Below are 25408 nucleotides of genomic sequence, written 5' to 3'. Positions count from 1 at the left end.
TTTTTTATCCAACAAAATAAAATTTTATTGATATTTTTAGAAAAAAAACTAAAAAAAAATGGAAAATGAAAATGTCCGTAAAGAGCTCAAAATAAATCAAAATATTTTCAAAATTTTACCGTGTATAGAAAATGCAAATATAAACAACCTGTGAAAATTTCTTATATCTACGGTCATTTGTTTTAGAGTTACACCAAAAACCAAAATCGATTTTGTTAAAAATCGATTTTGCGTAAAAATTCCCGTTTTTCCTTAATTTTTCTTTTGTTTTTCACGTCGCTTTTGAAAACTACTGGGAAATTTTTACTTTTGACCCCCCAAAGTACCAACTAGATTCACTTTCCAATCATAAAAGTTACTGTTGAAGAAAATCGAAGCAGTTTTACTGTCCTAAAAGGTGATGACAGACACAAAAAAAAATTAAAAAATTAAAAAAAAAATAAAAAAAAAAAATAAAAAAAAAACACACATCATTGTAAAATCAATACATTCATCGTTCCACTCAGAATCTAAAACTAATTAAATTGGAAACTGAAATTGTCCGTTAACAACTCAAAACAAATCAAAATATTTTGAAAATTTTATCATGTATAGAAAATAGAAATATAAACAACCAGTGAAAATTTCATATATCTACAGTCATTCTTTTTAAAATTACACCAAAAACCAAAATCAATTTTCTCGAAAACAGATTTTGCGTAAAAATGCCCGTTTTTCCTTAATTTTTCTTTTGTTTTTCACGGCGCTTTTGAAAACTATTGGAAAAATTTTACTTCTGACCCCCCAAAGTACCAGCTAGATTCACTTTCCTATCAGAAAAGGTACTGTTGAAGAAAATCCAAGCATTTTTACTGTCCTAAAAGGTGATGACAGACACAAAAAAAAATAAAAAAAAAAAAACACACATCATTGTAAAATCAATACATTCATCGTTCCACTCAGAATCTAAAAAAGAAAATCATAGCATAAATTATAATATTAATCAGGTACATTATGGTTTAGGTACTTGTCAATATCAATTTTTTTCTGTTTATAGATACTTATTTGAATTTCTTATACTTAGAACTAATTTTTTATAATCCGGTTGTAATAAATATTTATGAAAATCCAAACATGAAAATGATTTAAAATTAAACTGCGATATTACTATCCCTTTAACAGATTCTATAGAAAGTCTGTTTCTTTCTTTACCCCATTGAAAAGATATCAAAAAAAATATTCTTTCAGTATTGACATTGTGACTAGGTATATGAAAAAAATATTGTGTATATATTTGAGTATTTCTGAATAATTGGTAGGTAATCTTATTGTTTGATTTAAAAAAATACATAATTTAGTTGAAGAATTTTGCGAAAAGTATGTGCTATTTAGTCTTTTTAAGAAGTGTTTTAAGTTTATAAATTGATCGAGTGAACATTATTGAACATATTACAAATACCTATATACTGATATCAATTATCGATATATCGAGGTGGTTATTAAAAAAGATTCACATTTCATGAAAAAACCATAACATTTTCCATTATTGAAAAAATCCCCCAGGACGTTTTTATTTAAGCTTAAAAAGAGGACATGTCCGGGGAAAAGAAGACGTCTGGTTACCCTAAATAGTATAATATAACCTAGCTAGGTATTTAAACATTTGCAAATAATCTAACTATAGTAATATAATAGCGTGGTTTGGTTCCTATTAAAGATCCCGGGTGGAGTGAGGCGAATCTATTATTGTTTTTCCTTAGTTATCTATCATTTACATAGAGTTTACCCACCTATATTTATTTTTAAACTATTGGTCCTATTCTTTAAAGGTTGATTATGCAAATTCAACACATAATATTATAATATAGTAATTAAGTACCTACCTAGTACCAAAACTTTAAAGGGATCAAACTTTTCATCATTTAGTTATACTACTTTATTAATTGTACTTACCTACTGTCTAATGGATTTTAAATTTAATTACCTATGTAATACGATGTAGGTACCTATTTAAATATTTTTATGACTCTAAGATGATCTTAGTAAGATTATTCATTTAATATTTTGTTTTTGTGTTAATATGTGCTATAATTAAATAAAAGTACCTACCTAATAACTAATAATTTAATTGTCATATAGGTAGGTGGCGATAGTAATGAGTGTAAGGTGTAACTAATTACTAATTACTTAATTATTATTTAAATGTGTTATCGAATACATGGTACATGGTATCATACATATTATTATTATAATATATTCTCTACAGATATAGGTAGAGAAGGTAGAGTAGGTACCTTATGTACCATATGTATTATGTATCATGTAGCTACCAATGTGATAATACGTGATTCAATCTTACTTTTAATTTATTGCCATCATATAATATCAGAAAGTAGGTAGGTAGGTAACTAAGCAAGAATTTGTGTAATAATTTGTGTTTATAATATTAATTAGGTATAATTTTGTATTTTAATAGTATACAGAACAGTATACACTGATATGAGTTTAAATTAGGTACCTAGGTACGTAACAAAAGTACCTACAAAATGTACCTATTATTTTTAACACTTGGTTCCTACCACGATTAAAGATACACCTTCAAAGATATATCTTTAATCGTGGTTCCTACTTCCTACTTGTTATCAGTTAGGTATAATATAGTGATAGACATAATAGATAATAATAGGTACCTGCCTATATATTCTTATACCTAGTACAAAAATAATTACCTATAGTTGATACTTGCAGATAGTTAATACTTAATAATTATTACATTTTAAATTAATCTATTCCTCACTTCCTCCCATAAAATATCGGATGTATCAAATCAACCTCTTCATGCTGTGAAACATGTCTTTTTCATAACTATCAATACATCATAATTTATTTTTTGATAGGTATATTTATATTCATGGACAGATTAATTGTGCAATAACAAATTTTAAATTCAAAACAATTGTTTTTAATTATTCGTGACGCTTTCCACACTATTTTTTTGTATTAATATAATATTTTGACGTGATATTTATAATTTCTAGAAACGAATTTTTCATTAAATCATTATTTTTGGAAAGTAATAATTATCATTCTTTGCAATAATTTCAATAAATAGGTACCTAGGTAGTAAGTAGGTAGGTACCTACTTCACTAACAAGTAGCCTATCGTGATTTTTTTAACTATCTTTGTAACTATAGTAAGGCTATTATTTGTTAGCCTTCGAATAAATACAGTTTAGGTACACCTCAGCAGGTGTATAATATAATATTAGCTGGTACATCGGTACGGGCGGTTCCATTTTCCTCAAAAAACGAGATATCGTTTTCTTCCAATGTCTATTTTCCTCCACAAAAAAAAAAGGTCGGTTTCCATTTTCCTCCACATTATTTTAGACCGAAATTATGTCTATTTTCCTCCAATATTTTAGCCGGTGTTGTAGTATTACGTTATGTATTATAAAGATAGATTAAGGCTAGGATCCAGGCCCTAGGGCTTGCAAACGTTATAATAACGTTATATTTGACAAAAAAACGATTGAAATTTATAAACGTAATTATAACGGAAAACGAAAATCAAAAATAGATTAATACATTAAGCCTAATAAAGAATATTTTTTATTTTTTCGATAATTATTTATATTAACTATTTTATTATTTTATTTATTATTTATTGGAGGAAAATGGAAAGTGGAGGAAAATGGTCAAGAATTATTTTTTATTTTTTTGGAGGAAAATGTCTACGGCCATCGGTATATGTATGATATAATTATTGTTATGTCATAACAGTTAACAAATAAATTGTATGTTGAAATCGTAGTTATTTTTAGTTGATTTTTATAAATGTTTAATTCATAATTAATATTACGATGTCGTATAGGTATTACAATCTTAAAAAGAAACGCCAACGTTTTATTTATCTATGTTTATCGAGACTTCCTGTTTAAGTCTAATACATTTTATATAACTATATACCTAGGTATACACAAAAGCACGTGCATCATAAATAGTTTATTTGCTTTTACTTTACGGCCCTGCGCACACACTGAAGTTGGTTTATTGTCTTTGTGTTTGTGAAGTGTTGATAATGTAAACCGAAAGTACCAAATCACGACTTCTGGAGTTCTGCAGTATGACCGCACGCATCAGCTGTATATATATAGTATATAATAATACATATTATTATTCGCATAATGCTTTTATAATGACTGCCCATAACACATTTACTCATAAAATATATAGTATAGTTGTAAGTACCTATATAAATATGTGGCATTATTTATTGTCGACCGTCGCTATTGTCGTGTTGTGTTATTGTATTATTCTACCAGTACGGCTGTACCTCCCTAGGTAATATATGTGTAATATATAATATAATAATATATGTATAATGTATATGTCCCTACCATAATATTAGGTACGCATATAGATAGAACGCCTATATACGATAGTTATAACGGCGTGGTACTCCGCCCACGCGGAACGCGAAGAAAACACCTATTTCTATATGGCTATTATCTATCATAAGAATAGTTTAAAAATCGTTAACGATTTCAAAGTCTCATTATGCATCCGTAATTTTTCTTCACCGCAGTTAGTTTTTCTTTTGATAAGTATATTATTGTATTGTTGCTGTTATAACTGCTGCAGCAGCAGCGTTCCGCGTGGTTGGTCACGACCGCGATGTAATTACACACCCGGCACACTTTCTTCTCATTCAATTGATTTGATGTGATTTGTTTTTACTCCGCCCGCCACAGAGCCACCAGCCATGATGAACTTTGCAGCAGCCGACACGTCGTACCACGAACGCAGGAGGGGACGAGTGTTCGTTGACGATCCGCTGTCTAGTCTCGAACAAGAGATACTGCTGTTCAGACATAACAACATCCAGAAATTTCAACAAGGTATGTTATATATTATTGTTTAAATATCATATTATTATATTTTAATATAGACGCCCGCTTGATTCTAATTACTGCACTGGTGGCACGTGTGTGAGTCGTTTTATTTTAGCGCGCGAATATCGTTTATGGCCATCTGCACTCGATAAACGCACTGCGAGTGTTAAGGTCATGGTGGTATAATATATTACATATATCACTATCAGTCTTAGGTTGCGTGGAAGAGGAACCGGAATACAGGCTGGACGACATAGAATGCGCATTGCGCTACAACTCGCTCGACTCCGGCATCCCGACCGAGTACGACGAAGACGACGTCGCCAACTCGATAAACACGACTCTGAACAGGTACGAAACCACGTGATTATACCTAATTTATTGTAATTCCATGGATTGGTGCAAGAAAGGACGTCAAAAAAGAACGTTATTGGGAAATTTAATTTTGAAATAAGCCAATTTTAAAACAAAAAAAGGTGAAATTTTTTTAGTTCGTGAAAATATTATATGTACAACCCCATATTATATACACATACAAATATAAAATACAACTATATATAGTTATTACGAAGGAGAAAAAGTGGCTTGACGATAAAAAATTAGTTTGCTAAAATCTTGACACCTCTGTTAAATAAGACTCAAGATAGAGGTCTCGTACCTACCAGCTATATATTATGATTTATGTTTAATATCATCTGACGACGCTGTAGGTTGATATCGTTGTCGCTGGAACAGCAGTGTTTCCGACAACCCGACGGGGATGAGTGTACGACCGCGATGAGCAGTTTTACCGCCGCCGCACCGGCCGCCGTCAAGTCCAACAACAACTGCTGTAGCCCTGTGCCGTTGAATGAAACTTACAATCTGGTCGAAGAAGTATACGTCAACCGGGACCAATGTCACACGACCGAGCTCCAGGTGCTGGACGAATCGCCCGAAGACGGTATCGTGGTGGCAATCGACATCGGTACGACTTACACCGGTTACGCGTATTCGTTCAGACGGTCCGGCAGAATTACTGTCATGAAGAAACCCGACTGTAACTATAATACACATAATATAGAACCTATTATATTATTATTATATTATAGCCTCGGTGATGGCACGGGGGCGTAAACATGGAGGGTGCATTTGGTGCATACTTTAATATAGTTGCCTCTCGAAGTCAAAAAGTTTAATATTTTTTATACAAATTGCTTCCCGACTATATCGAATGTAACAGAAATACCAGACGGATGAAAATTAAATGGATAATAAATAATTTAAGGTTTACATAAGTCCCAAAAAGAATTTTTTGAGAAAAGTTAACAAGTTATTTGTATCAATTTGTTAACAAAAAAAATATTGATATTTTAAAGAATTGCAAAAAATAAACCTTTTTACCATCAACATTTTTCAGTATTAAAAATAAAAAATAAAATTTGTTTACTTCTGCACTTGTAGTGAAAGCGTCTTGAAATATACACAAAAATTAAATATTGATTAGATTATTAGAATAAAAGTTATTATTAATTTATTTCATTAGGTCATTCTGTTACACCTTGTACCTATATGGCTATATGGTTGTTTTATTTTAGTGAAGTTTATGATCCACTACTTTAATTATATATGGGAGGCATTGAGGCAACTGAAATATATAATTATGAACTGCCTTATCATCGTAATTTTTTGAAACTCTTTTAGATAGTGGATATTGATGGTGTTAACTGTTAACAATCGTTATACCTACAATGCAGACACGTGCAGTATATTGTATATAGTATAATTTGTTTTATATACGTACACTAATGCATTATGATCATGGCAACTTGGCAAGTAGTACCTATATCGTATTTAGGATCAAGGGCCACCTCATAGTTAGACTTCTTAATCCAATTCACTGTTGCTGGTTTTTGCCTGTATATACTTTATACAGTTTATAAACTATATAATAGAAGAATCCCGGAATAATAGACTTACTAAAAACCAAGGAAAAGATCAAAGAAAAATGAACAAAATATATTGTTGAAACATATTGCTCGTTGTCTAGTTTTCAAAGAAGTATATAGTCCTTAAAGTAATAAGTAGTCCAGGACAATAAGTTGTATTTTTTGAGGAACATGTCAAGATAAAATAATTTTTATCCTTGCATAGTCTATTTCAAATTCTAAAAGTTAACATCTGGTAAAGAAAAACAATATTTGTAACACACTTTAACACTTTATTGACTGTCGGAAGACTAAATTTTGTTCACTCAAATAGTCAAATAATGACACAAATAAATATAAAAACATTTAGAAAGTATACAGAAACGTTTTCATAGGGAATGTGCAGTAGTAAAATTTATTTTTCTATGAATGCTTTATTTTATTAAAACAAAATAAAAGCATCGCACAAAATGGATTTTCTTCAACAGTATATTGTTTGATGGGAAAGTGAATTTAGTTGGTGCGTTCGAAAGGTCAAATTTTAAAATTCAAATAATAGATTTCAAAAGCGCCTGGAAAAACAACATACAAATTAAGAAAAAACGGGAAATTTTACGCAAAATCAGTTTTGGTTATTTGGCGTAACTCTAGAACGTATATATATGAAATTTTCACTGGTTTATATTTGCATTTTCTATACACGATAAAATGTTCAATATATTTTAATTTGCTTTGAACTGTTTAGGAACATTTTCAGTTTCCAATTGGCAATTTGATTAGTCTTTTTTTCTATGAATGTTAATAAAACTTTATTTGTTGGGTTTATTAATAAAGCTTGAAAATTTAATACAAGGATTCTACTATATTGTTACAATGACATTTGAAAAATATTAAAAATCCTTAGCCACAGTTTTCTTTTATAAGCATTCAAAGTTAAAATCTTGACAAAATACGGAAAAACCACGAAAATTAGCAAATTATTTTAAGTTGAGAATTCATAAAAATTTTTCTTTTTAAATCTAAGATTTGAAAATGTAATGTAGTTTGAAGTTTGAAAATATGAAAACATGAAAATTTTACCTAATGTTTATATTTTTATTTTCTATGTACCATACAATTTTGAAAATATTATGACTTTTTTTGAGCTGTTTGCGGACATTGTCGGTTTTCAATTTAATATTTTTTTTTTCCTATGAATATCAATAAAATTTTATTTGTTGAGTAAAAAAGCGTGAAAATGTAATGCAAGGCTTCTGATATATTGTTACAATAGCAGTTGACAAATATTAAAAATAGATAAGCAAATTTTTTTTATAAGCATTTAAAGTTCGAATTTTGACAAAATTTATCAAATTTAAAATTTAATAATTACCTATTCTATAGTTAAAAATTTATAAAATGTTCAACTTTTACAGCAAAGGATTGAAAATTTAAAACAAGGTTCCATGTAAATATGCTTATATATAAATTACTTTATTCATAATAATATCATCAAATATACTTAGTAATATCATACGCTGACTGACCGTTTTCGCTCAGAATCGTTTTTCTTATACAATGATATTATATCATTGAATTCAAATTTAACACCATCCATTACAGTGACCCACTTGTAACCTACTGTACAGCAGAGCAACATCCACTTACCCACTTTTTATTTTTTCATTTGTATATATATATTATATATTTATATAAGGAGCCACTCTTTATGACCAACATATATAGAGTTATAGATTGATGTTACCGTGTTATACGCTCATTAAACGATATCCATATTGATATCATTGTACTAAATGTATACGTTGAATAAGTTATATGTTAAACGGCATATTGTGACGCGTTGTTCTTATATTTAGACGAAAGCGACACGATAGTAGATGGTCAAAAAATACCCACGGCTCTGCTGTTGTCGCCAGATTTCAATTTTCATTCGTTTGGAACGGCGGCCCGTGATTATTTCCACGATATGCACCCGGAGGAAGCACACAAGTGGTACTACTTTGATAAGTTCAAAATGTTTTTATACAATAAAGACGTGAGTGAAATCGTATGGTGTTTTGTTTAGGTACCCTATTGAAACGTGTATAGTATGAAATTGAATTTATTTTCAGGTAATCTCTAAAGAAACTCATATAATGGCCGCCAACAGCGTGTCTCTTCCGGCCACGCGCATATTGACCGAGGCTTTGCGACATCTTAGATATTTAATTTTAGAAGAACTTACTGAACGGTGTTCCGAAGCCTTGAGTCTGGATTCAATTTCGTGGATACTGACCGTGCCGGCTATTTGGAATAAAACTACCAGGCAATTGATGAAAGAAATCGCAATAGAGGTTTGCAAGAATATATAATTTTTTAGTAACTTATTTATTATTGATAAAAGCCATGTATTACTGATGAATGCCTTTCAATTAAAAATATGTAAGTACTTCTAGTATAATAACTTTGTGGTTTTTCAGGCTGGGTTAGGTAGTTTGGAAAATCCAGAAGCCGTGACTATAGTTTTGGAGCCTGAAGCAGCAGCTGTACATTGTCGCAGTGCACGGCTCAAAAATACCAAAGTTCTTTCTAATATTAATTATCAGGATACCTACGAAACTGACTATTGTGTTTTGAACGAAATAGGCGAAGGTAATAAAATAATGAATAATGTAATTTGTTTAAAATTTGAATTGTTTAGCTTGGGACTGATTTCAAACTGATTAAAAAATATAAGACATTCAAGTTAATAATAACCGTGTTGTTTTGTTTTTTCTTGACTTCAGGATGTAACTATTTAGTTGTTAATTGTGGTGGTGGTACAGTAGACGTAACAATTCATCAAGTGTGCCGTACTGTCAACCGATTGCCGATCAGTAAGCTGCATAAACCTTCAGCAGGCGTCTGTGGATCTCTAAGTAATGTAGATGAAATAACCAAAACCCATTTCATCTTTTTTTGTTATTTGATACTTATAAACCTATCTTGCTTTTAAGAAAGTAAATTATTATAGTAAATAGGTAGGTAATATCAAAATCTTGTAGTTTCAAAATTATTTCAGCGTAATTTCTATTAGATACTTAGGTTAGGCTACATCCTACTACTTCCTATAACCTATTGGCTATTATAAGTGCTATTACATATTATTATACATTTAAAAAAACCAACCCTATACATTATTTTCATATTTCATATTTTCATGAAATCAGCATTGTTACATACCTACATATCATATAATTGAGTAAACGTTGTGTTGTATTGTAGGTGTAGATATAGAATTTGTTAAGCTCCTGTGTGCATTATTCGGTTTTGGATTCATGTCAGATTTTAAACTTCAACGACCTGCGGCTTATATGGAACTCCTTCAAAGGTTTGAAGAAGCTAAAAAGTCAGTGTCCAGCAAAGTGAGAGCGCCTATAGTTATAAGGCCTCCGTACGCGTTTATCGAACACTACTTGAAGTATTCAGACAAAGACGTTCGTATATATAATATTATGGCGTTTAAGTAAATGTCCACGGTGGTTATATTATGTGATGCAAATTCGTATATTTAAAGGTATCCGACGCCGTGAGAGATTACGGATCAGACGCGATCGTGTGGAATGAACTGGACGGTGTTTTCATTTTACACTATTTGGCCATTGAGCCGCTTTTTCTGCCAAGCTTTGCGTGCATCTCGGAAGTAAGCACACTTTTTGTCATTGTACACTATTTGCGGTATAGTCGCACGTCACACGCGTCATTTTTTATTCCATACTTTATATCCTATTGTTATATATATACATATATGCATTTAGCAAATTAACAACATAGTAAACGAAGACCAAAAAGTCACTCACATGTTTTTGGTCGGAGGTTACTCTCAGTCATTGTGGCTCCAAGAAAAGATCGCCGAGCGTTTTAGCGACCGTTTGAAAATAATCTTACCCGACATGGCTTTTGTCAGTGTACTCCGCGGGGCCGTCATGTACGACTTGAACAGGTCGGATACTCCGGCGTACAAAGCCAAACACAGTTACGCCGTGGGCATAATTAAACCATTCGTCGACAACACTCATCCAATCGGTAAGAATACATTACCGATTTTCTAGAGTCATGATAGATAGAAAGAAATTTCTAAACAAATTATGATTATACGGTTTTCACAATATTAAATAATTTATACCTTATAATATGTCGTGTAGTAAAATTATATTATGAATACATTATGCACAGTACATGTAACAGCATGGACGTCCTACCGTGTTTTAAAATATCCGTTTTTAAAAATATCATCAGCATAACATACAGTAACTGAAGTGGGGGTTCTTAATGTTCTTATTTGAAAAAAATAAACTTGTATCCCCATTCCCCAGTTCCCCACGCAAGAGTACACAGGACATGCGTTAAATATTATGGTATATATATATATATAATATATATATCTATAAAATATACTTAACTTATAACATATGCCTACATTTAAATATCTAAGTATTTGAAAATTTGCTTATTCAGTATATTTAAAAATGTATTTACAAAAAGTTATTGACCGGGATAAATTTTACGATGCACCAGTGCTGGGACACCTTAATATTTAATACTTTATAGTTTATACATTGCTTATTGACAAAATATGACAATACCAATATTGTATACCTACAATGTAATTTCAGAAAAACTCGTCATAAAAGACGGCAAGCGTTGGTGTACAGACTTGCTGGATTACCTCATCGAAGAAAACGATTGTATTAGGGATAATGAAACGGTCATAAAAAAATACACTCCCGCGAACTCTTCGCAGGATTCGATCGTAATCAATATATACCTAGTTCATAATCTATCTGCAAAGGTATGCCAGTATTATATTACATTATATGATCGTTTTAGAAACATGAAAACTATAGACTACTGTGTGAACTTTAATTGTTTAATGTTACTCGATGATTAATTTATTATTTTTTGTTATTCGTTTTCTTAATAAGTTCGTTACGGACGACGGAGTGTCAAAGTGTGGTTCGTTAAAATTGACGAGAAACGAAGACGTCCAATTGTCAAAAGAACTGTTGGTACAAATAGGATTTTGTGGTCAAGGAGAAGTGGTCGCGACCGCTTTAGATATAGCTAGTGGCACTCGAGTGGATGCTCAGATCGCTGAAACTGATTGCTGAAAGTATAGTCTTGTATTGAGATTTTGTTATAAAATATAGTTAAGTCCTTAGGTATATACATATATTGTTATTAAAATGTAAGATTCAGGCTCAATGAAGTTCGTATTTAAATTGACTTAATCTTTATTGGCTATTTAAATTGTATTTTTTTTATAACTGTAGTATTGTTTTAGACTTAAATAATATTGTTCTTTACATAATATAGGTATTTTATATTATATTAATTATAGCCTATAGGTATGGTATTATATTATAATTAATAGTTAATACCTACTTAAAATGATCTATATTTTATTCGTATTTGAGACTACTAACATTGCCTACTGCATATCTGGAACAAATAATGTACCTATCTATCTATTGTTATATAATATTATTACTATTATTACTTGTTAGTCAATATATAGTTAGTATAGGTACTTCTAATTGCCTGTTATTTGTTAAAATATAATAAGATATAATTTAAGATCAAAAAGAGAATGAACTCTATAAGAATATCATTTTGTTATCCAATATATATGTACTTACTTCTATAATTAATTTTAACCCATACCTATAAAATGTTCCTATTCATATCTATGTTAATTACTATAAAATAATATTAAAACTAATATCGTCATGCCACTATTGCCACTGAAAAAATTAAAAAGGTTTTTGTAAGTTTATATTGACTCTTTATACCAATTAACACATACACCAACTCACTTATATATAGTGCGCCTATTAAACATGAACTCTGTTTTACAGTTTTACATAATTACGTATTATATAATTACACCTATATCATTGTCATCCAATTAATAATTATACCGGTCATTTTATAACTTATTTTTTATTTTATGGGTATATAGTTTCCTATCCTCTAATAGTTGAAGTTATAGGTTTAGGACACTCAAATTAGAGTATCATAAGATTTTTTTAAATCAGATAACCAAATTTTAGCTTAATTTATAAAAGACCACTGTCCACTTGTATTTAAAAATGTAACTATCAAAAACAAATATTTCAGAAGGTGGTTGTGTGTACTTATAGTTATTTTTATAAGCAAATTAACGGGTTTTTTTAATGAGTGTAATTTGTGTGATGGGTATAGCGTAAACGTGCGTGCATCCTATGTGCTTCCCACCTGTTGCAGCCGTTTCCGTTTTTATTACAGTTTACTGAAAATTACACAACTACCAGTATATTATATTAATATTATGATATTATGAACATAGAACTTGAACATTCATGTAGGTAAAAGGCTTTTGATTAAATTAATTTACATTTTACTCTTAGTGGAGTGATGAATGTATTGATTTTAGTAGGGCTTAGCACCCGAATCATTTATTCGGATTTCGGGTGTTGGATGTATTCGGGTTTTGTATGTATTCGGCTATTATTCGGGTTAATTTTGGTTAATACGGGTGGTGAATAGTCTAGAAAAAACATAGCTTTTGATGATATATTGTTTCAAAGACAGGTGAAAAATATTAAAAATACAGTCACAATTTTTTTTATAAGCATTTTATAAGCTGTTCAATTAATATTGACAAAATACGTAAAATTCACGAAAATGTGCAAATTATTTTGATTTAGAAATTCATAAAAAATTTTCTATTTAAATCCAAGATTTGAAAATGTAATAAAAGATTCTTCACAAATTTGTCTACAAGCAAATCAAATTAAATATGTATGAGCGTTTGAAGTTCATATTTTTACAAGATTGGATATTCAATCGATTGTAGCGATTTTGTTATTTTGTTTTAATTAAAAAATCGGCCAAGTGCGAGTATCGGACTCGCGGACGAAAGGTTCTGTACCACCATCAGCTATAAACATGTTAGCTACGCTGCTTATCTTATATATTCTAGGATTTTTAGTATTTGTTGTTATAGCGGCAACAGAGATACATAATCTGTGAACATGTCAACTTTCTAACTATCATGCATGGTTCATGAGATACAGCCTGGTGACGGACGGACAGCTGAGCCTTACTATAATAGGGTCCTGTTTTACCGTATAGACTACGGAACACAAAAAACGAATAACTGTAAATAGGTAGGTACCCAATAAATAGTAGAAAATTATTTTGATAATTGTTTTATCAATTGTAACAATATATCAGAAACCTTGCATTAAATTGTCAGGCTTTTTTACCCAACAAATAAAATTTTATTGATATTCATAGGAAAAAAAAACTATAAAATTGAAAACCGACAATGTCCGCAAACAGTTCAAAAAGAGTCAAAATATTTTCAAAATTGTATGGTATATAGAAAATAAAAATATAAAAAATGTTCATGTTTCGACAGTTATTCGTTTTTGAATAACAATAAAATAACAAAACCACTACATGAGAAATCGAGTGAATATCCAATGTTGTGAAAATATGAACTTCAAACGTTCATAAACAATTAATTTGATTTGCTTGTATACAATTTTTTGTTGATAAAGGTAGACAAACTTATGAGTAATCTTGTATTACATTTTAAAATCTTAGATTTAAAAAGAAACATTTTTATGAATTCTCAACTCAAAATAATTTGCTAATTTTCTTGACTTTTCCGTATTTTGTCAAGATTTGAACTTTAAATGCTTATAAAAAAAAAACTGTGACTTAGGATTTTTAATATTCATAATATAGTAGGAGCGTTGTATTAAATTTTCAAGCTTTTTTACTCAACCAATCATAAGCGTGCGCAGACATTTGTGGCAGGGTGGGCCAAGTCAATAAAAATTAAGAAACCTGAACTCTGATGGAAGAAAAAATTAAAATGTTACATACTTTAAAATTTGCTTACTCATAATCACCCACTATTTAAGGCACAAATCATTTGTATTATGATAAAAAACAGAAACATATCTTTTAAAAATTAAATAAGAAATATTTTATTTGTCAACAGTTTTAAATTTTAAATGTTATCAATTTTATTTTTAAAGACATTTAATTAATTATTATTTATTATCATTGAGTATCAATTTTTCACCTACCTATATTAATTAATGTTTTATAATTTAAAAAATCAAAAATCGTGATGTTTAGATCAAGTACTACAAATTTCGGTACGTCTCGCAGGGTGGGCCACGGCCTACCTGCCCCCCCCCCCTGTGGAACGCTTTTGCAACCAATACAGTTTTAATGACATTCATAGAAAATAAGGTGGGTAAGTGGATGTCGCTCTGTTTTACAGTAGGTTACAAGTGGGTCATTGTATAATGGATAGTATTAAATTTGAATTCAATGATATAATATCACTGTATAAGAAAAACGATTCTCAGCGGAGACGGTCAGTCAGTCTAGGTATTAGACGACATACCTATTATAGGTATACTTATCTATAGTATTAAAAAAAAATTGACCTATAATAGGTATCAATAATAAATTCCAAATTAATCATATCGCAATATCCATTAGGTAACGCGTTATACATCAACAACAAACTGCGGTACTATCATAGATATATAATAGTATACTTTAGAAGTTTCAAGTACCTACCCACAAGTAATATTATACAATCACAACAAAATAACTAAAATAGTTATTCCAGGTTTTTTAATATGTAATTTCGTCCAAATTTGAACTTAAAAATTAAAATGACTATAAAAATAAACTGTGCTTATGTATTTCTTAGAATTTTTGGTAACAGAATTAAATATTTACGTGGAATCTTGTTTTAAATTTTCAATCCTTAGACATAAAATTAGACGTCACGTATTACTATATGAATGCGCGGTTTACGTATGGACTCTCGTGGGCCGGACTAAATATAATATGTACCTATGTCTTATTTCCATGATATTATGTTATCAACTAAATATGATTATACAATAAATTATTACAAATTATAGTAAATATCTATATTCTATTATAATATTTTAAAATCATGATACCTACGTCCTACATTCAAAAAATCAAAAATATAAAAAAGAACTGCTCAAATATTTAATTATTTTTTACACGTTACACCTAATATATTATATATTTTTTTATTATATATATAATAATATGTTTGGGTTGCTACTTGCCAGTTGCCATGATAATTGTTTGACCTTAACGAATCTATTTTTTAAAACTTTCTGGTTTAAATGCATAACTAGAAATATTAAAAATCAAAATAATTAAATAAATAATAATAACTATTAACTCGTATAGCGGCCGCCAGCCAAGAGTTGAGCGCCAGTGTTGATTAGAACCGAAATTCCCTTGTCCCCCGCACAATCATAATATTAAGGTGTACACGTATCAATATTCGTTTCCAGTCCTGTATATCTTAGTTCGTGGCAGTAATATAATATTATAATGTATCTGAAATATTTTACATGTTAAATTTGTTGATTCGTGGAACGCTTTGCGTTATTCATAATTTGTACTCGAAGAACATTAGGAAAGGACGATTTTTTAATTAATAATTAATATATGGATAATAAAGATATAATGTATTGTCGTAAAACACTTATTTAACCTAAACTACTTTAATTTTGAACGGCTTAAACTATAGCATACATAATACATATACGCGTATTTGCAGCAAATACATAATCAATTTTTATGTACTTACGTGATATTACTCCAATATAATTTTTTTTTAAATATTAGGTATAATATTGTAAAATTACTAGGTATTGTACAATATTTATAATAAAACTATCAATATTATTTTATTAATTATAATAATTCATATTATAATACATAATATTTTAGATTTTTAAGATTACCAGATTTACATATCAATACGCTCAGGGAACTCTAAAGGTGATCCTGAGGTTAAAGTGTGTGCTTTTAAATATAATCCTAATTCTTCAGTTATTGAGTATACGTTATTATTAGATGACATATATTGTGCTTTACCTCAAAGGGTTAAATCACTTCACCCAGAAATAAATATAAACTCATATAAACCATTGTATTTAAAACCTATTGATTTAACTCTTTCGAAGTGAGAAGATCTACAAAAACTTAAAGCTGTGATGCCTGTTGTTGTACCCCCACTGTGATGTTGATCATCCACATAAAAAAACTTTTAAAATTAGAAATAGTAAAGTGTGATCATTATCACATAAAAAACTGAAAAAATTGTTTATTTTATTTAAAAGACTGACAAACCGTCATTATTTGCAAGGCTGGGCAAGTTAATGATTTTTTTTAACTCAGTTAAGTTAAGTTAATATGCACCAATAACAAAAAAGTTAAAAGTTAATTTAACTATAGGTTAACTAAGTTGAAAGTTACAACACTTTTTGTTAACTTTTTATTAAGTTAAAAAAAAGTTAATTTGTTTATACAACGCTAGTGTACTTAATTTTTTTCCAACCCAATACTAAATTATAGACTATAGTGTTTATACTCTTTATACAGTATTTCCATGTAAGTTAGATTCGATTGATATAAATTTTTAACTTTAAACAATTTACGATCATAGACGCAAATTGGGGGGGGGGGGGCTTGGGGGTACCAAAAAAAAAAAACCTAGGACATACAATTTTAATATGCTATATTGCAATAGTTCACTTGCCTTTAATATATTCAGCCGCTCCAAGCCAAAAGTTGAAATTGTGCCTATGTTTACGATACATATTTTTTGACATGAAAACGAAATAGACTGAAATAGTGAAATATAATTAAATTAAAAACAAAATAAATTAACTTAACTTACTTCTTAAAATGAAAAATTAACTCGTTGATTTCACGTTAAAAAAAGTTAAAATAAAATTGACTTTTTAACTTAATTTTAACTTTTTAACTCGTTAATGTCTAGCCTTGATTATTTGTTTAGTTACTATATACATTATACAATATATCTGTTAAAAGAATGTTGATGATTTTAATATTATATTATTATTGTTTTTCTACTATTTAATTAAAACATTTTCTTAGTCAATCATATTATTATTTTAATACAAACCTGCAATAACTCGTAACTGACAAAAAAATGTCTGTGAATTTGACGTATCTATGTTAAAATGTACTAAAACCTATTTATCAAAAATAAATCATAATTCATAGATCTCTCATAATGTAACTAATATAAAAAAATATCATATAAATTAATTAAAAGAGAAATGTATAATTTAAATAGTTTAAAGGCTCTCCTGAAAAATGATGAAAATGTAGATAGGTACGTGCTATTACGGTTTATCTAACGATATACGATTTTGTGTAAAATTTCCTGTTTTTCTTTAATTTGTATGTTGTTCTTCTTGGCGCTTTTGAAAACTATTATTTGAATTTTAAAATTTGACCTCGCAAATGCACTAACTAGATTTACTTTCCCATCGAACAAGACACTGTTGAAGAAAATCGAAACAGTTTTATTATCCCAAACGGTAGTGGTGACACACACTAAAAAAAAAAAAAATAATAATCGTAAAATCAAACATCATCGCTCCGCTCAGAATCTAAAATCCATACACAATTTTTTTATTTTAAGCATTTTAAGGATTAAATCTTGACAAGATACGTAAAAATCACGTAAATGTATAAATAATTTTGAGCAAGAAATTCGTAAAAAATGTTCGTTTTAAATCTAAGATTTGAAAATGTAATACAAGACTCCTCATAAGCTTGTCTGCCTTTATCAAAAAAAAAAAATGTCTACAAGAAAGTCAAATTTAATTTGTATGAGTGTTGGAATAGTGACATTTTCTCTGCGCAGACTTGGACCATAGAACAATTTGCTTGGACGAAATCTGGGCTTTTGCGATGTTGTTTATATCATGGGCGTGGTCTATCCATATCTTTATTATCTATTGGTTATAACCACGAACAATATGTATATCCCTAATCATGGTTATAACCACAGCCGGCGATCTCGGTTATCGTGTCGACCGTTTCCAACATCAGTCTTATGCGTTGTGTTTACAACCTTAAATTTAGTCAGCGTAGTGCGTAAGCGTAACATACTAACATCTGATTACGCTACTTTTCGCTTGAACGTGATTTTGAGTGCCGCTGCAGAGTTTGGTGAGTACAAATTTTTCATCCGTTTTGATCGTGATACTCACAAGTCTTCGGCGTAAGAAACTGTAGTCACCCCTTCTACAGTATTGTGGCGGTTTCGATTTGATCGATCGACCAGATCGTCAAATTTATTTTAGCGATACAAAAACCGTGACTTGTACTCATCTACCTCATATATCCCGTTTCAGATACCTGCCAAAACATGAAGTTCAACATTTACAAAACGTCGTCGAGACGCAAGTCCCGCAAATTACACTTCACAGCTCCGTCGCACATCAGACGTCGCATTATGTCGGCGCCTCTGTCCAAAGAACTGAGAAGCAAGTACAACGTAAAGTCTATGCCCGTCCGCAAAGACGACGAAGTCCAGGTCGGTGAACTGATAACTTGAGTCTTAGCAGCCTATTTTGTGCTTACAGTATTTTACAATTCATTGAAAAACAGATTTACTTTTCGATAGATATTATATCAGTGAAGTATTCTAGAAATTCGCTAGACTAAACCGGTGTGAAAAATAATGCACCGGGATGTTTGCACCATATCATTTACATGGTTCATTATCCCGGTGCGGGATAATGTGGGATAATTTTAAACCTGTTTAGTCTAGCGAATTAGTCTATTATGTTCTGAAAGGTATTTTAATTTGTTATTATCCCATGTTTCTGATAAATTAAAATTTGAAAGATTTCATTCACCTCAATTACTTATGTGATAGGTATTATTGATTAGTGAATAATTAAAAATCTTTGATTTTTGTTTTGTTTAAAAATAGTTAAATGTTCAGCTATTTAAAACAATGGATAGATACAGGACAAACATAATGTACAATATTAAAATACCTTTTATGCAATCATTTTTATATTACAATTCTTATTGTAACAGAATGTTTGATTGTGAGAGTTTTATCTGTTTAATGCTACTTTAAGGACACTGATTGAATATCATTTTAAATAATTGTAAGTGTTATACCTATCAGTGGGCAGTGGCGGATTTAAGGGGAGCCCAGAAGGACCTGGGCCCCCTATTGGTATTTAGCCTAGCTTCTAGGTTAAAAATTGGGCCGTTCTTAAATAGTTATGTCCTAAAACTTGGAACAAAACAATGTCCCCTCTCCCACAACAAAAAAATAATATTCCAGATCCGCCACTGATCCCTATATCATTTGTGTACAATATGACATAATATGTTTAAACATATTTTCTCCAAACTGCCTTTTCCCATGATTCATTTTCATATGTACTTAAACTGATGAAGCAAAACCATTCTTTGAAACAGACGAATAACAAATACGAGCATTCTTGTGTTACAGTTCTTGTAGCACAATGATTGATTGTACGAGTTTTATCTGTTAAATGCTATTATAAAGGCTCTGATTAATTGATGAAATTTCTTAAAAAAAACTTATTTTACTTGTTATATTTCTTTTGTAAAACATTTATACCTAACTGTTTGAATAAATTTACTTCTTAATCATCAGATGTATTTAAACTGATGAAGCAAAACCATTCTTTGAAACAGACGAATAACAAATACGAGCATTCTTGTGTTACAGTTCTTGTAGCACAATGATTGATTGTACGAGTTTTATCTGTTAAATGATATTATTAAGGCTCTGATTAAATATTGTGTTTCAAGTAATTTAATTTCATAGGAATAAAGTAAATATTTTACTTATAAATTAAGATTTTATTGTTTATAATTTATATACTTTTTAGTATGTATAAAATTTTTTATCTAAAATACCTATTTTCATAATTAATTTTTGTAAGTACTTAAACTGATGAAGCAAAACCATTCTTTGAAACAGACGAATAACGAGTACAAGCATTCTTGTGCTACAGTTTTTGTAGCACAATGACTGATTGTATGAGTTTTATCTGTTAAATGCTATTATAAAGGCTCTGATTAAATACTAAAATGCTTTAAAATGTGTATATATGAATGCTAAGTAGTACAACCAGTCAGGACCGGATTGGACGAATTCGGCTCACCGAGTTTTCCATACTTTACCATCCCACTTACAAACTGGCAGCCGTTGGGTACATTCTTATTCTGTGCTTAGTTATTTTATTTTATAGTCTCCATTTTTCAACTTTTAACATATTTTTAGTCAGCGCGGCCCCTCATGACTTGAACGGCCCAAAATTGTTGTGGCCCACCTATACTCTGTTCAAAATAAGACCGGACCTCGGCGGCGACCAGTTTTCATCGGGCGGCAGTCAGACATATGGTCAGACGCCGTCCCCACTACGGCAACGCGTTGAGCACTGCCACGAAACAAAGCCACGCCCATGCGCACAAATTGGCTGCCGAGGTCCGATCTCATTTTGAACAGAGTATAGTATTACTATCCGGCCCTGCAACCAGTTAACTTCTTTAAATCATAGATCTATAAACTATTTAACAGTGCGCCCCTCGCTACCCTGCCCAATTCAAATGAGATAACTGAGAGGGAAAAACATGTTTTGTCATATTGTAATGGCCAGAACCTATCTTTTCTCACTGAACAATCCCGTCTGGTGATTTATCTCTAAGCGGTGTTAGTTCATTAGTTTAAAGGTCTATGATTTAAATATTTTATTTTCTTTGATTAATGTGATGAAACAAAACCATTCTTTGAAACGGACGAATAACAAGTATAATTGTTTTTTGGTTGCAGTTCTTGTAGCCGAATGAATGATTGTAGGAGTTTTATCTGTGAAATGATAATTCTAAGGCTCTGATTAAATAATAATATTAAATCATTCACTTTAAACTATTTGTGGTTCTATTTTAGTCTACGCTTTTAAATCTATATTTTTCAAATTTTTAGGTTGTAAGAGGACATTTCAGAGGTCAACAAGTTGGCAAAATTGTCCAAGTGTACAGAAAGAAATACGTCATCTACATTGAAAGGATTCAACGTGAAAAAGCTAATGGTGCAACTGTTTATGTTGGAATTCATCCTTCAAAGGTACTTGTTATATTTATATTATTATTTTATTTGTTAAATATTATAATTTATATATTTTTATACCATTCTTTAGTGTGTCATTGTAAAACTCAAGTTGGACAAAGACCGTAAGAAGATTCTTGACAGGAGAGGCAAAGGCAGAGCTCAAGCATTGGCTCTCAAAGGAAAAGGAAAATACACCGAAGAATCTGCAGCAGCAGCCGCGATGGAAACATCATCATCATAATAGTTATGACTTTTTCAATAAAAAAACATAAAACAAATATTGTTTCTATATTATTTAATACCCTTAATTTAGTTCCAACTTAACATACTTCTTTTATAATTGTTTAAATGTTGATGTTACTAATGGTAGGGTGTTGATTCTTAAATAATCAATTATTTATCAGTCTTAAAATGAACAAAATTTAATTAATATGATTGCTAAAATATTAAAACTGACAATACACTAAAAATGTGATTAATCACCCATTGTCAACAATAATTTAAATTATAATTATTTAATGTTTGAATCTGGATATAACAAGCAAAACTAAATAACCACGTTTTAATTTGTAAAGGTGTATATAAAAAAAAGTATTGCATTATATGGAATATTGAAATTTTTTTGGGTTACTATAAGAAAAACTTAGGATTGAAGGAATATAAAAATGTATTCATATTGTGCATAATATGTACTGTTTATATAAAATCTTTTTTGACATAAGTAAAACATACATTTTCAAGAGTTGACGAAGTACAAACATTAGTATTGCCATTTATTGAAAATAAAATGACCACCTATAAATACCTAAAATTTATCTAAATGTTCTAAAAAAACTTCACTGTATGGAAAATGATAATTTAAGTATTAGTTGCGAGTGGGATGTTTCAAGGTTCTATTGGTAAAATGTTTTTAATTATAACAATGAACAAAATAACATTATCATTATTTTATCTATAAATATGCAATGTTAAAATTTGAGGTAACACCACAGAATAAATAAATCTCGTAACACTCGTAAGAATGAATGTTATTTTGCACTAAACTTTTTTTGATTCCTGTAAAAAAACTTAGGTAATAAAGTTTCTTGCCCATATGAACTTCAAACATAGGTAAGTAATAAAAATAATATAAATCAAACATTGTGGGCATTTAATGTTTTGCCATTGCGGTAAGAATGACTTATGGGTTATCAGAAACATTGTATTTTTTTTTTGAATTGTCCTATTTGGTTTTTATTATTATTTTACCGTCAATTTAATCATTTTGGTGGAATGCCGGTGGAGCACTTATAATTTTAGATTCTTGGGGGTCTTTTAGGAAGTTTTAAAGTAAAAAATAAATGTTCAACTTGAGTCTGGATTGTGGAGTGGAAATTTTATGTTATTACTGGACTGAGAAGTCAAAGAAAGAAGAATTCCCAGTATATAGGTACTTTTGGAAAAACTGGAATAATTCCTACTCATACATTAGGTGTTCTACAGTAATTAAATATTGGTATCGAAAATACAATATTTTTATTTATAAACGTTTGAAGTTACAATTTTGATAAAATATTGTGAATTAGGTACAGGAAAAAAAAAAATTGAAAAAATATACCTTTTTAGTTGGTAGGTACTACCACGAATTAAGATATACCTTAATATCTTTTAATATCTTTTAATATTAAAATTCGTGGGTATTACTTTGGACTTTGGAGTATTTCCAGTAGGTATTTCTTTAAAAAAATCGTGATGTCCGTGAGTCGTGACAATTTTTTATCCTTAGATCATATACAATGGATAGAGTCATACGAACAATTTATGAAGCCAACATAACTGTAGGACCTCAGTGATATGCGCATGCGCTTGGTCTCTTATCATTAATGTTTGGCGCAAAGTGCTGCAGACGCGCAGTTAAGATAAACAGTCGCGCAAGCGCAGATGTCACAGGTCCTATAGTTCCTATAGTTATGTTGGCTTCAACCCATTTTATACGCGTAATATGCTATGACTCCATCCATTGTATATGATCTAAGTTTTTATCTCATCCGGCTTTATCTTTTATCACAATCGATAACAACAACAAAGTGATCAAAATATCAATTTAAAGTATTAAACCAACAGACACTCATCGGCAACTGATTTTTATATTTTATATTTTATAATTTCTCGATGATTATTTGTTTTCTTTCAGCGTGACTACTGACTGTTACGCTAAAGACCTGCTTGTAAAATTCAATTTTCGGTGTACTTGAGCTATATTCGTTTAGATAAATTTTCCTGTTTCTAGTTTTTGATGTCATGTATGATGTATTGATCCACTCTTCACATGCCTTATTATTATTCGTTACTCTGGTAATTTTGGAATTTTCACATCTAAATTATAAAGAATGAAGTGAACGTACCTTCCTATTTTTATTCTGGAGTATAATATCCTTCGAGAATATTTTCAAACTGATGGTTTAATTTATGATTTAAACTATATTATAGATTATCCCATGAATGATATCCTTGTTTTTTTAGAATTAAAAGGGTGACATTAGCGAATTCACCAAAATGGGTCTGTTGACTGATCCGTCAGTCGGTCACGGTGCTCTGACTAGCATATTTGTTCGACATCACAATCGTTTTTGTATAGTTATGTATATCGTATCAGTGGTGCTGTTCTGTATGCTTGCACACTACAGTCTAAGTTCACGTGAGTTTTATATACATTTTTAATGAGTGATAAATAACTGATGTTGATATCTTGTTATTTCTAGAAACTTATTTTTCTGAAAACGCTCTTCTTCCTGGGTTGGTAAAAGGCCAGTTAAACGACAACACCGGATCATCTTTTAGAGATCATTTTAGAGAACTTAATGCCGAAGCACAACATTATGAAACTGAAACACCTCATGCATACTTGATCTCAAAATTTAAAAATTTACGGCTAGAAACATACTCTCATAATTTTACACTAAACTATCCTTTAAAAAAGAACACAGTAAGTACAATAAATCAAACTTGTTAATGATGTATTACATAATTATACCTATTATTATGATTATTATAAATAAATGTAATAGTATGTGTCAGTCAACAAAATATTTTAGAAGAAATAATTTTATAGAAATATACTGGACGTAATGTATATGGTATTCTTCGAGCGCCAAGAAGTGCCAGTATAGAATCAATAGTGTTGAGTGTACCATATAGAGCACCGTCAAGTGTTTTTCCCAGTACTCTACCCGGTCTTGCTGTTATGTTTCAAATTGCTCAGTTCTTTCGACGTATGTACATTTCTATAACTGAAATATATTAATTTTTAATTGCATTTCTAGTAATATTAATTTTTTTAACAGAACAAATTTATTGGGCAAAGGACATAATATTTTTGGTAACTGAACATGAGCAACTGGGAATGCAAGCTTGGTTAGAGGCATATCACGGAACTTCCTGTGGTTCACCTGGTAATTAAACTGTTTGGTTAGATTAGAAGTTTTATGCTTATGAATTATAATCAAATATAATTTAAAATATCAATATAGGTGTGTTAGACTCTGGAAAGTTAAGTGGTCGTGCAGGTGCTATTCAAGCTGCTATTAATTTGGAAATTCACTCTGACAAAATTGATCACATTGATATCAAATTGTCCGGAT

The 25408-nt window shown here is 30.1% G+C and overlaps 3 protein-coding genes across 6 annotated transcripts in view; all 3 read left to right on the top strand.

The window, feature by feature from the left end:
* The window catches only part of LOC100167220 (heat shock 70 kDa protein 12A-like), a 19072-nt gene extending 6357 nt beyond the window's left edge, over nt 1–12715 (top strand). Inside the window, exons 1-13 of one of the 2 annotated variants that reach the window (XM_029488003.1) lie at nt 4174–4323; nt 4734–4880; nt 5084–5225; nt 5585–5913; nt 8638–8816; nt 8893–9114; nt 9241–9412; nt 9547–9678; nt 10025–10236; nt 10317–10442; nt 10558–10825; nt 11416–11591; nt 11725–12715. In XM_029488003.1, coding sequence (XP_029343863.1) covers nt 4745–4880; nt 5084–5225; nt 5585–5913; nt 8638–8816; nt 8893–9114; nt 9241–9412; nt 9547–9678; nt 10025–10236; nt 10317–10442; nt 10558–10825; nt 11416–11591; nt 11725–11910 — 2280 coding nt within the window. In that variant the 5' untranslated portion in view covers nt 4174–4323; nt 4734–4744 and the 3' untranslated portion in view covers nt 11911–12715. Of the gene's footprint in view, nt 1–4173; nt 4324–4733; nt 4881–5083; nt 5226–5584; nt 5914–8637; nt 8817–8892; nt 9115–9240; nt 9413–9546; nt 9679–10024; nt 10237–10316; nt 10443–10557; nt 10826–11415; nt 11592–11724 lie in introns of those variants that run through there. The other variant, XM_001951194.5, reaches the window with a different exon arrangement.
* A 5979-nt stretch (nt 12716–18694) lies between these two features.
* On the top strand, nt 18695–22068 carry LOC100572810 (60S ribosomal protein L26). Its single transcript, XM_003246691.4, has 4 exons — nt 18695–18853; nt 19039–19220; nt 21663–21803; nt 21877–22068. Exons 2-4 carry the CDS (start codon nt 19053–19055, stop codon nt 22027–22029), a joined length of 462 nt encoding a protein of 153 aa, XP_003246739.1. The 5' UTR covers nt 18695–18853; nt 19039–19052; the 3' UTR covers nt 22030–22068.
* A 661-nt stretch (nt 22069–22729) lies between these two features.
* Nucleotides 22730–25408, top strand: part of LOC100165195 (glycosylphosphatidylinositol anchor attachment 1 protein) — a 7256-nt gene continuing 4577 nt past the window's right edge. The window contains exons 1-6 of one of the 3 annotated variants that reach the window (XM_029488001.1): nt 22730–22898; nt 24291–24465; nt 24530–24753; nt 24880–25039; nt 25112–25219; nt 25298–25408. In XM_029488001.1, the coding sequence (XP_029343861.1) occupies nt 24324–24465; nt 24530–24753; nt 24880–25039; nt 25112–25219; nt 25298–25408 (745 nt within the window). In that variant the 5' untranslated portion in view covers nt 22730–22898; nt 24291–24323. Of the gene's footprint in view, nt 22899–23869; nt 24123–24157; nt 24224–24290; nt 24466–24529; nt 24754–24879; nt 25040–25111; nt 25220–25297 lie in introns of those variants that run through there. The other 2 variants (XM_001951224.5, XM_016807132.2) reach the window with 2 other exon arrangements.

The sequence above is a fragment of the Acyrthosiphon pisum genome, chromosome A1 (genome assembly GCF_005508785.2).
Source record: "Acyrthosiphon pisum isolate AL4f chromosome A1, pea_aphid_22Mar2018_4r6ur, whole genome shotgun sequence".
Classification (NCBI taxonomy): Eukaryota; Metazoa; Arthropoda; class Insecta; order Hemiptera; family Aphididae; genus Acyrthosiphon; species Acyrthosiphon pisum.
Note: the sequence above shows the minus strand (reverse complement) of the source record. Positions and strands in the feature narration are given on the sequence as shown.

What these genes read in the sequence shown, in the direction of transcription:
- LOC100572810 (XM_003246691.4), top strand. Translation starts at nt 19,053, where the DNA reads ATGAAGTTCAACATTTACAAAACGTCGTCGAGACGCAAGTCCCGCAAA. An exon ending in GCAAAGACGACGAAGTCCAG is followed by an intron (nt 19,221 to 21,662) that starts GTCGGTGAACTG and finishes TCAAATTTTTAG; the next exon opens with GTTGTAAGAGGACATTTCAG. An exon ending in TTGGAATTCATCCTTCAAAG is followed by an intron (nt 21,804 to 21,876) that starts GTACTTGTTATA and finishes ACCATTCTTTAG; the next exon opens with TGTGTCATTGTAAAACTCAA.